Here is a 12,376-nt window from a genome sequence, read left to right as displayed (position 1 = left end):
AGTTCGTGAGGTTTTGGCCCTCTCAAAAGCCAATTCCCCGGGGCTCATATTCTTATCTGAAACCAGACAAGCCTCAAATAAAATGTAGCGACTCAAGTGGAGATTACAGAAGAAGGGTTTAGTGGGGGTGTCGAGCCAGGGTCTAAGTGGAGGGCTTGCCCTTTTCTGGGACGAAAGTTTGCAAGTCACAATTCTAGATGCTTGTGCACGGTATATAGACGTGCGGATAGTGGATGCAGCGAATGAAAAGTCATGGAGGTCAACCTTTGTGTACGGGGAGCCGAGAGTGGAGAATCGACATCGGATGTGGAGCTTGCTATCTAACCTAAGGGCGTTTTCTGCCGAGCCTTGGTTAGTATGCGGCGATTTCAATGAAGCTATGTGGCAACATGAGTAGTTTTCTCAGTCACAACGATCTGAAAGTCAAATGCAAGTGTTCCGTGATTACCTGCTAGCATGTGAACTCTTGGATCTTGGATTTAGTGGCGTTCTGTTTACATACGATAATGGCCAACAAGGAGGGAGGAACGTACGGGTCCGGTTGGATAGGGCCTGCGCGGACGATGCATGGAGGGATCTGTTTCCACTCACGCAGGTGACTCACCTGGCGACCTCCTGCTCGGACCACTGCCCGGTCCTCGTTCGGTTATCTGCAGCACCACCGAGAACTAGATCTGCATCATGATACGAGATTATGTGGGAGCGACATCCCAGCTTGACGGCGGTGGTGGCAGAACGTTGGGGCCGAAGCTACCCAGCTGGGAACTTGGGCACGGTTGGTGATGCTCTTAAAGAGATGATGATCAAGCTGTGATCATGGAGTATAGAGAACTTTGGCCATGTCATATCAGATTTGGAAAAGTTACGAGCAGAATTAGCAGACTTACAACTTCATGATGCGGACAGAAATTTAATAAAACAAAAAATGCACCAACTTGATGAACTCCTCTATAGGGAGGAGATGCTTTGGCTTTAGAGATCTCGGATCACATGGTTGAAAGAAGGAGAGCAAAATACAACATATCTTCATCGCCGTGCGGTGTGGCGTGCTCGGAGGAACTATATACAGCGCTTGAAGCGAGAGGATGGTACGTGGTGCTCATCCCCGACAGATATGCAACGCATGGCCACATCATACTTCAAGGAGGTTTATACGAAAGATCCAACTCTCACTCCGGAGAGTGTCTTGGAGGGTATCGCATCTAAGGTAACTCAGGGTATGAACGATACCCTATGTGGTCCCTTCTTGGAGGAGGAGGTATCAAATGCCCTCTTTCAAATCGGTCCGCTTAAAGCACCAAGGACGGACGGCCTCCCGGCGAGGTTCTTTCAACGAAATTGGGTCGTGCTGAAATCTGAAATCATAGCTGCTGTGCTGGAGTTCTTTAAGTCAGGAGATATGCCGGACAGGGTGAACGACACAGCTATCGTTCTTATCCCGAAAATTCCTTTCCCAAAGGAACTCAAGGATTTTAGACCGATAAGCTTGTGTAACGTCATCTACAAGATTGTCTCAAAATGCCTCATGAACAGACTAAGGCCGTTGCTCCCGGAGCTCATTTCAGAGAATCAGAGTGCCTTCGTTCCAGGGAGGCTTATCACTGACAATTCGATTATTGCTTTTGAGTGCCTTCACCACATACAGTCGCTGAAACAAAACAGACCGGCGGCATGTGCTTACAAGCTGGACTTGTCGAAGGCATATGACCGTGTCGACTGGGACTTTTTGGAGAAGGCATTTGGTAGATGGGGCTTCGCCCAACAGTGGATTGCATGGATTATGGTGTGTGTGAAATCAGTGAAATATTCGGTCAAATTCAATGGACAATTGCTTGAGAGTTTCATTCCCTCTAGAGGATTAAGGCAAGGTGATCCTTTATCGCCGTTCTTATTTCTTTTTGTTGCTGATGCCCTTTCTGCTCTGTTCTCTAAATCAGTTGAGGAAGGCTCGCTAAAGGGGGTGACTATATGTCGTGGTGCACCGGTTATCTCCCACCTGTTATTTGCAGATGATACTATGTTGCTTTTTGAGGCGTCTGGCGAGCAAGCGAGCATTGTTAAGGGGCTGTTGAACACTTATAGTTCTGCGACGGGTCAACTTATTAACCCAGAGAAGTGTTCCATCCTTTTTTCTGACAATTGCTCTGATGCGGTGGCGGATGAAGTCGAAAGTACCCTCGAGGTTACGCAGCAGGTGTTCGAGCCAAAGTACCTCGGCCTTCCGGTGCCAGAGGGAAGAGTGCATAAGGGACAATTTGAATCTCTTCAGGAGAGGTTGAGAAAGAGATTAATTGATTGGAGTGAACAGTTTGTCTCGTCGGGGAACAAAGAAATTTTGATCAAGGCGGTGGCGCAAGCTATACCTACATATGTCATGAGTGTGTTTCGGCTACCGGCCTCTGTTTGCGATGATTTAACGCGTATGATGAGGCAATACTGGTGGGGAGTGGAGAATGGTAAAAGGAAAATGGCGTGGCTCAGTTGGGAGAAAATGATCTTGCCCAAGGATATGGGAGGAATGGGTTTTAGAGATATGAGATCCTTCAATCAGGCACTACTCGCGAAGCAAGCCTGGAGATTGCTTGATAGTCCGGATAGTTTATGCGCCCGGTTACTCCGGGCCAAATATTACCCCAATGGTAACTTGCTTGATACAGTCTTTCCTTCTAGTTCGTCGGCTGTGTGGAAGGGCATCATGCATGGGCTTGATCTGTTGAAAAAGGGGCTTATATGGCGTGTGGGTGATGGTTCGTTAATTAAGACTTGGCAGGATCCCTGGATTCCAAGGAAGCATGACTTCAAACCAATCACCCCAAAAAGAAATTGTAGACACAACTGGGTTGCGGATTTCTTGGATGAATCTGGTGCATGGAATATGCAAATGTTGAGACAATATTTCTGGGATATGGACGTTCGCGAAATTGTGAAGATCCGGACGTCACCGAGGCGGGGGCAGGATTTTTTGGCTTGGTTTCCAGAAAAGAGTTGTTTGTTCACTGTTAAGAGCGCTTATCACCTCACAAGAGAATACCAATTGTCAAATTCGATGAGCGCGTCTAGCTCTAACCCAAGCGGACACAAGTCGATCTAGAGACGGGTGTGGGATGCGCGGGTACCACTCAAGATGAGAATCATGGCGTGGAAAGTGGTGTCAGGAGCACTCGCAACAAATTCTTGCAAGAAATATAGACACATATCCACGCGTGATACATGCCCTCTCTGTGGTTCATAAAAGGAGACCAGCTTCCATGCGTTGGTTACTTGTGAGTATGCTCGGGAAGTATGGACGCAATTGCGTTCAGTTTGGAATCTCCCTGATCATCAACTGCTTCGAGATACAAGAAGGGAGTGGCTTCTGAATATTCTGATGAACTGCAATGATGATATGCAGGACTGCACTATAATGTTAATATGGAGGATATGGACATTGAGGTCTGATATGGCGCATGGTAAAGATGTACCAAGTCCGACTGCTACGGCAGATTATCTGCAAAGTTATATGCAATCGTTACATTTGGCCAGGAGATACTCTATAGAGGATATCATAAAGGGGAAGATGCCAATGCTTGGTGATGAGCCGGCCAAGCCGCTCGGTACGGCAATGCAGTTACCATGGCCTCGTCCTGCGGAAGGCCATGCGGCCTTATCGATCGATGGGTTGTTCTCACCATTGGATGGATCAGCAGCTGCAGGTATGATACTTAGAAGAGCTGATGGGTCTGTCATATTTGCAGCTTACCGGTGTATCTTCAACTGCAATGATGCTTTGGAGGCGGAACTACATGCAATAATGCAAGGGATGGCACTAGCAATCCAACATTGCAACTTGTCGATCATTGTTCAATCTGATTCTGTCCAAGCTCTTTTGTCTCTGACCAGCGAAAGTCTTTCCCGGTCGGCTTATGGTCATTTAGTTGCTGAGATTCGTCTTCTTATAGGTGAAAGAGAGTTTTTTCCTTTGAAAATTAAGCGAGAGCAGAATAGGATAGTAGATCATTTGGCTATGTATAGTCGTACAGAGAGCACTACTGCTGTATGGCTTGGGCAGGGCCCTCCTTGTATTGAGGAGCTTTTGCCGTTTGATTGTAACCCTATGAATATGAAATAAAACTCTTTTACCCTCGCAAAAAAAGCTACACATAAAATTTTCTTCCGTGTTTTTCAGTTCTTGTTGAATGTCGCAAATGTTTTTTTACCCATGTCCCATCAATTTTGGGGACATTTTTTTCTGTTGGCTTCGTTTTTGGCCTACTAGGGGAGGACGTGACGTGGACGTTCGTGCTGAGGGTGAGTAACAGTGGTCGGAGTCCAAAAAAAAAACTTCTGCTTATGTTATGTCTCCAAATGGACTTAGACTATGTATGCATTGCTAATCTCTACTACTAATAAACAATCAAACTAATTCTTTCTTAAAGCCACACAACAGATGTACACAGCTTAATTGTCATCGTACGATTAGACCCGCTAACCTTAATCTAACAGCTAACCTTAATCTAATCTATTCTCTGGTGTGCATTTAGTATTTTACGTTGGCTGAACATGCTTCACCGCAGAGGAATAGGAATCTCCGCCCCGCACCTATGCAATCCCTACAATCACGCAGAGGGTGAAAAAAAAAAAGGAAAGTGATCGCAAGCGGATCCCCTCGCTCGCTAATTGCAAGGCCGCGACCCACGCCACCGCCTGATCCTCCTCCGCAGAACCGACGAGTGCGCCGGCAGCACCTCCCATCCCCTCGTATCATCTCCCCTCTTATCATCTTCCCTATCCCTACCCAGAACGAGACCTCACAAGTCGCCGGATTAGAGGAGAGGAAAATTTGGTATGTTGTCGCAGACCCGATGCATTGCGCCTCCATTACAAATCCTAAATTCTACTTTTGATCTAGAGCTCCTACCTACTGGACTTGCTCGGCGTCACGGCCGACGAGGACGTCTATGTTAGTACTAATCTTGACAGGTAGTTAGTTGGCTTAGTGGCCGGTGCGGTGTGCGTGCATGCAGCAGGCTAGGCAAGTTTGAGTTAGTCTACACTTTGTTAGTGCATGCAGCAGGGGCCGTTGGAGGCAGCCGCGTCGTGCATATAGGAGTGCGTCGTCCGCGCGGCCGGAACGTACGGATCAAGCTGCATGTGGAGTTTGTTGTGTGCGTGCGCGTATCGGCCGAAGGAGTTGCGTGGGCGCTGCGTCGCTGTATGGCTACAAAAGGCCTTGTAATCGCTGAGGGCATGTACAATGGTCGATAAGATAGTTTTATCTTAAATCTTGTATGTAATTTAGAGATGGCAAAAACACATGTCTACAATGGGTCATTTCTTAGCCTTATCATCAATAATTAGTTATTCCTAAAAATGTGGTGAGACATATTGTGCTAAGAGATCATCTCTTGCCTTCTCTTAATTAAGAGAAGACAAGCCTTCTCTTATGATTTCTCTCTCATCCACCTCATCATTTATCCTACGTGGCATTGCTAAGATAGAACCATTGTACATGCCCTGATGTAACTGGGGCGAGCTGAAAAGGAAAAAGGGCGTTTTAGCGCCGGGGCGTTGAAGCGCCGGGGCGTTGGTCGCCGGAAAAAGTGCTTCGTCTACCTTCAGTCCGGCGTGAGAGAGAGCTAGTCTAGGGCGGCAACAATAGTCTACATCTCCCTTCTCATGGACTCCGCCGACACTGTCGAGGTCGCCGCCGTGCACACCCACATCGTCGCCACAGGTGTTGCGCCTGGTCTCCCTCCGCCGTTGCTCGCCTACGTGAGGTGTTCGACTGAAAATTCCCTTCAACGACGGCATCACGTGGGCGACCATGATGTCTGCATCCCGCCAGTTAGCGCCCTCCATATGCCTGGGTATGTTGGATTTGAGGCACTTGGATTGGATCTTCCCGAGAGCAGAACACGTACGTACAGCTGCAAGCTAAGCAAGCTGCTAATTGATTTTACGCGTAGACGTTGGTCTGAACCTTCTGGCCGGCTACATAAGCAAGCACTCAGGCAGCTGGATGGATTCCGGGCACACAGCTTGCCGTGAACCTTGTACATCTTGGCTTGTCCTACCTTGCTTGGCTGGATTGATTCACTATTTTTTTCAATTTGGATTTAAAGGCTAATGGAGTGTTTGCATCTGGTGCTGTTGATTTTGCAGAAATTGCTGCTCCAACAGGCAGCAAACCAATCATTTGATATTTAAGGGACAGCAGTCAGCAGGCGCTTTGAGGAAGCACTGGTGTTGGCAAATAAAAGAATGCTTTAGGTATATCTATTTACCCTTTTCAATTGGTTTGATGCAATCCGTATGTGATTCACCGATCAAGAATGGAAAAATTCCTTGCTATTAGAAATTTCTATGGTGGTGCTTCTTTAGGTTCCGCCTGAAAAATGTTCCAGTGCCAAAAATCGGTTATACTTTGTAATGGTGATTCGTAATTTGGTCTAACTTTCTAATTATTAGCTACAGTTTACTTCAGTGGTAATGCATGTACGCAAAGGAAGAATTACTGGCTATGGATGATTACTATGAGCGTATGAAATTATGAGTTGTGTAGGTTTCTTAAGCTAGATCGGTTGTTCTAGCTTGTGATGGTTAAATTTTTTATGAAATAGCAGTACTAGATTAGTTGTTCTAGCTTCTTTAGGTTGTAACCAATTGAAGGTAATTTGAAGATCGATCCCACAGCTGAGTATATTCCGTTTTTTATTAACCCGCAACAGAGTGTGTATAGGAAAATATACTTTTGTGAATTGTTAGTGCTCGCTGTCCTTACTGTACTGTATCAGGCTGTTCATGTTCAAATTCTTCAGCGTTTTGTACACATGAAAGGTACTTCTGTAAATCAGTTTTTCAAATTGGCATCGATAAGATGCATATAGATGCATGTATCCTTCTAAAAAATTAACACCAATGTTTCACTTGTTTTATGAGATTGTTCCTTTTTCTTTTGGACAGCTTTTGGAGATTTTAAGATAGCTTTTTCTGTAGGCAAGCTGGACGTGATACTCAAAGGACCTTAAGTTCTAACCAAAGATGACAATGTGGATGGTCACATTTCAAAGTGTTTTTTCTTTCTCAGACACATGTAAGTTCTGTCTCACTGTGTAAAGAATGGTTAAAAGATGAGAATCAGTATAAAGTGGGGACAGAGTATCATGCTTTCAAAGTTGGTCAGGTTTCACAATAATACGTGTGCATGTGTTTGTGTGTCATCGTCTTTATAATGCGTGTGATGGATGTTGTAGGTTCATTGGTGACAACCAAGAGCATGCTCAAAAATGGCATCGTCTTGCTTCGTTTCTTCGCCTCAGCTAAAGTGCTTAATCTTGAGAAGATGAAAGATAATTGATAGAGTACGCCTGTCTCCTGACAAGTGCATTTGTCAAATTCTAGCCAACAAATTGAAAGCATGTCTACCTATTTGTGAGTTTCAGTTCCATTCAATCTTCCTTTTCTTTTTGGATCCAATGTAGAAGAGACCATGTGACTGGTTGTTGATTGCCCAAACACTATTTCCTCTACAAGAGTGTAAATGTTGTTGATGCTTGTTTCCAACATGCAAGGACATGAGCACACACATTTTGTGTATCTATCTAAATCTCATATGCTATGAAGGTTTTCAAGTGCAGAGACGAAGCACCTTTCGAATATAAAGAAATGGTTGTTGATTTTAGTTAAACTAAATGAATCCCCACATGTTGTGGGAATGTTTCTTGGTACATTTTGTGTAAACTATCCAAATCATCACTTCGTTTTGTGTAAATGGTGAAATCATGCACTTGAAATAATTAACTTTTTATTCCAGGAATATTTTGCAAAATATTGTACTTACCATTTTAGATGCAATCCTTGCACATTATATAGATCACCTTTTCATTCATTCATTTGCACAAATAGCACATATCCATTATTTTAGAACTATAGATGTTTAATAATATAATGTGTGTCAGTGTTGGCGTGCAACGCACGTGCAAGCTTACTAGTGGATAATAAAAGTTTGGACTTTCTTGGATTTGTTTATAACTGGACGCTAGACCGTCTAGTATAATTTCCGTTCGACTCACTTTGTTGCTCGAACCATTGAGTTTTGACTTTTTTGTCAAGGACCACCTATCTAATAGAATTGGCAAAAAAGATCACCTTCAAATGAAACTGACAAAAAAGACTGTCCAACCGTGACGTCAGGCGCGCCAGCCGAAGCGTGACATCTGCCGCCATGCCGCCTGCCGGCAGCACCTGCCGCCAGATGCCCAGGCGGCGGCAGCGCGTAACAGCAAGCCAGCGCCCAAAGACGGAACGGGGGCTGCATGTGGTCCCTACCACCTAGCGGCGTGGCGATAGCACTGTTTGCATGATGCTACCTTCGTTTCGTTTGTGTTTTGTTTCATCTGCATTTCGTTTCGTGTGACAAATAAATGTCACATATTCGTATACCTCTGTTGTTGATTCCTAGACAAGCAGTACATTATTTTTGTAAATAATAATTGTTTATTTACAAATAATAATTCGAGCCTCTGTCACGAGCCTCATCATCGGCCTCATCGCCCGGCGGACCTGCTCCACCGCAGACCTCATCATCGGCCTCCTCGTGCTGACATCATCGCCAGGCAGACCTGCTCCGTCGCCGGCCTCATCGTTGGCTTCCTCGCGCTGGCCTCAACGCCAGGGCGATGATGCGGCGCGAGGAGGCCAACGATGAGGCATGCGGCGGCGAAGGTACGCGAGGAGGCAGGCAGGCGCTGAGGCCGGCGCGAGGAGGACGACGATGAGGCCCGCCACAAAGCAGGTCTGCCCGGCGATGATGTCGGTGCAAGAAGGCCGACGATGAGACCTGCGGCGGCGAAGACCCACCGGACGATGAGGCCTGCGGCGGTGAAGGTTCGCCAGGCGATGAGGCCGGTGCGAAGAGGCCGACGATGAGGCTCGTGGCGTAGCAGATCCGTCGGGTGACTCGCCTGACGCGAGGAGGCCGACGATGAGACCCGCGGCGGTGAAGGTTCGCCGGGTGAATCAGCCGACGCGAGGAGGCCGACGACAAGGCCTACGGCGGCGATTATTATTTGCAAAAACAGTGCACTGCATGCTTAGGAATCAACAACAAGGCCATACAAATTTGTGGCATTATTCATCAGACGAAACAAAACGCAGAAGAAACAATACACAGATGAAACACCTAGGAATAAACAGCAAGGCCATACAAATTTGTGGCATTATTCGTCAGACGAAATAATACACAGATGAAACGTCTAGGAATCAACAGCAAGGGCATACGAATAATATTCGTCGGACGAAACGAAACGCAGACGAAATGAAATGTAGTAGCAGGCAAACAGTCCTGCCTCTAGGCTGCAGAGACCACATGCACTCCCAGTTCCGTTTTGGGCGCGGCCTGGTTGGTATGCACCTGCTGCCGCAGGGCCACACTTCGGCTGGCGCGCCTGTCGCCACGACTCGGGTGGTCTCTTCTGACAATTTCATTTAAAGGTGATCTTTTTTGCTAATTACGTTGGATAGGTGGTCTTTTTTGACAAAAATTCTTGAGTTTCACGATGAGTTTCAGATCAGAAGTACAGCATGCAACAATAGCTAGTCGCTGCTGAAGATTACTCTCAACTTTCCTCGGGTCGTTTCAGTTCTCTCCCCATAAAAGAAAAGTCTCTCAAACCAATTGTCTAATGCTAATCTTTTATTGTCAACTTTCCTCGGGTCGTTTCAGTTCTCTCTCCATAAAAGAAAAGTCTCTCAAACCAATTGTCTAATGCTAATCTTTTATTGATTCCATCTAAAACATGATATGAACATATTCGTGAATCGTGGAACTTTTTACGACACCTCTTTATTCCGTGCTCCTCTCTAATACTCCTAGTTATGAGCATTCAGTATGGGCGGATCGGAGTAAGGACCGGAGAGCCACCCTTTGGCGACGTAGCGGTACGTGGCCTCCGTGAAGTGAGTCCCGTCCCAGCTCACGAACGCCGAGGGATCCTTGCAGGCGGCCACCCCCGGTTGGCTACACACGGCGCTGATGTTCCAGTTGTACTTCCCGCCGCCTCCGCAGCAAGCCCGTAGAACGTCGCCGCCGGCCACTCCTGCATGCATGCAGATTGGTCGCAAAATTTCAGAAAACTCATGCACACGCACATGCAACCCATGCACGCAGAACTTCTTTTTCTTACGTACCGAACCGGCCGGGGTTTTGGAGGATATTGATGATCGGGCTGTAGAAGTCAGCCTTGATGACCTTGGCATGCGCGTACTTGCCCCTCAGACCGTCGATCGCATTACGGAGCTCGGTGTTGTGGTACTTGGCCACGCGGTTGGCGTCGCTTAGGCAGCCGAGCTGGTCGAACTCCTTCGCCTTGTTGAGGCTCACGCGGGTCGCCAGCAGGGACGGCGAGCACCCGATCGGCGGGATCCCCGGCAGGACCACGTAAGTTGCACCTCCTTTGATGAGCACCTGTTGTACCAAGGTAATTAAGCTGACCAGTTTAGTGCCGTGTCGCGTCCTATAATATTATTACAGTGCAAAAATGGTGTGTTGTGTACAAAAAAGCTGAAGCAGAACTAAAGAAATTGCACAATGTATACATACATCAGCGGCATTGGCAATATTTTGCACAACTTGAGGTACATAAGACCTCACTTCGGCTTCAGACTTCCCCGCACCCCATGCCAGGTTGTAGTCGTTCACTCCAAACTCCCCGACGACGAAGAGGGTTTTCTTGAAGCATTCACTTGGTCCTGTACGTATCAAGCAGTTTCTCAGTATGTATGCAACAGCCAAGAATTAAGCACTGTAACGGCTAGACAAGGGAGCGTGCCGCAGACCTGCCGTCTTGCAAAACGATGGCTTGAGTTTCTCGAACCAGTCCAGCTGCACGTTCAGAGAACTGTTTAGAAGCTTGAAATTAACATATTTGTTCCTCTCGAAGAAGTCGGCGTTGAGAGACGTCGCGCCGCCGACAGCGAAATTGACCCCCTTGGAGATGTCTGGGTTATTCTGCAGGGAGGGTCGAAGAAGAGGGAGACCAAACTCCTCGGCTAGTACCAAACCAAAAGAACAAGGTACATGATCAGGTATTCAAATTCCATCTAATCAAATTTTGAGCAAAGTGCTCACTTGACTCCACGAATTATCAGATGATTCAACTTACCGATGAAATCGATGGTGACTCTCCCGTCGCTGAACCGGCCATTGGGGTGGCCAAAGAAGGTCTTGCCGTAAGGAGGCTTGTTATTGAACACAGGCACATCCGGAGTAGCCAAGAGCACCAGGTTGCCGGTGTCGATGTTGGAGTCGCCGAGGGCAAACAAGGAGGTGAAGTTAACCCTGTCGGCGCTCACGCCGTGGAGACAGAAGAGGGCGAGAAGGGAGAATACGAGGGTAAGCTCCATGGCTGCAAAAACGTGGATTGCTGAAGAAAATCAGAGGCGCCCGAGGGCTAATTATAGTACTGTAGTAGACGCTGCCCTGCTAATATGGAGTTACCATGCGTTATTTTAGGAAACAGCCAATGGAGTTACCATGTTTTCCTTTTGGGAAACCAATGGAGTTACCATGTTAATTAAGGTAGCAGCTCGTAAAGTGATACGGGCCGATCCGGTGGCTAAAATAGAGCACCACTCTTTAGGAGGTACTAATTGAATAAGACTGAGCAAGGATTTTGCACTACTACAAAGACTACGTATATTGCTGGCACACTATTTTGTACGCAATCACGGTCATTACATGACAAATATGGACTTTAGCTGCCGAATGAATTACCCGCAAAAAAAAATATGCCAAATGAATCAGCACTTACTTTTTTTTTTGCACTACTACAAAGGCAATATATTTGCTGGCACAATATTTTGTACGCAATCACCGTGATTACACGACAAATATGGAATTTAGCTGCCAAATGAATCAACACTTAATAAAACAAAATTATTGATTTACCAAAGATGACATGATTTCATTTGCTAAACCAACAAAACCAGTGAAAGAAAACCAAAGGTTGGAGAAAAAGAAGTTAAAACAGGGAGAAAATACATAGTGTGGGTTGGACACTTGATTACTATCAACCTAATAGCAACCTTTTCTGTTTGTAAGAGCATCTCCACTCGTTTGCCCTCACAGGAGGCATTTTTTTCGCCGCTTGGGGGGCTCCCGGCGAAATTTTTGGCCTAGGGGGCAAAATTTTCCACTCGTTGTGCCCCCCACGAGCATGTTGAGCGTGGCGGCGTCAACGGCCTCCTCGGCGCGTGTCCAGCTTCCGGGAGGCCCTGCACGGCTAGCTCCACTAGTGCAGAATCAGGCTTTAGCGCCGGTTCGTAAGGGCCTTTAGTGCCGGTTCTACAACCGGCACTAAAGAGTGGAGACTAAAGCTCCCCCCCTTACTACCGGTTC

The 12,376-nt window shown here is 46.7% G+C and overlaps 1 protein-coding gene across 1 annotated transcript; it reads right to left on the bottom strand.

Moving 5' to 3' along the window:
* Positions 1-9,849: 9,849 nt before the first annotated feature.
* On the bottom strand, positions 9,850-11,382 carry LOC123116184 (GDSL esterase/lipase At5g45910). The gene is made up of 5 exons (XM_044537183.1): positions 11,142-11,382; positions 10,816-11,028; positions 10,580-10,728; positions 10,168-10,444; positions 9,850-10,076 (listed from the first exon to the last, which is right to left on the bottom strand). The coding sequence occupies exons 1-5, from the start codon at positions 11,380-11,382 to the stop codon at positions 9,850-9,852; spliced, it is 1,107 nt and encodes a 368-aa protein (XP_044393118.1).
* Positions 11,383-12,376: the final 994 nt, after the last annotated feature.

Source organism: Triticum aestivum, chromosome 5B (genome assembly GCF_018294505.1).
Source record: "Triticum aestivum cultivar Chinese Spring chromosome 5B, IWGSC CS RefSeq v2.1, whole genome shotgun sequence".
NCBI lineage: Eukaryota > Viridiplantae > Streptophyta > Magnoliopsida > Poales > Poaceae > Triticum > Triticum aestivum.
The sequence above is the reverse complement of the archived record's forward strand: the minus strand, read 5'-3'. Positions and strand labels throughout refer to the sequence as shown.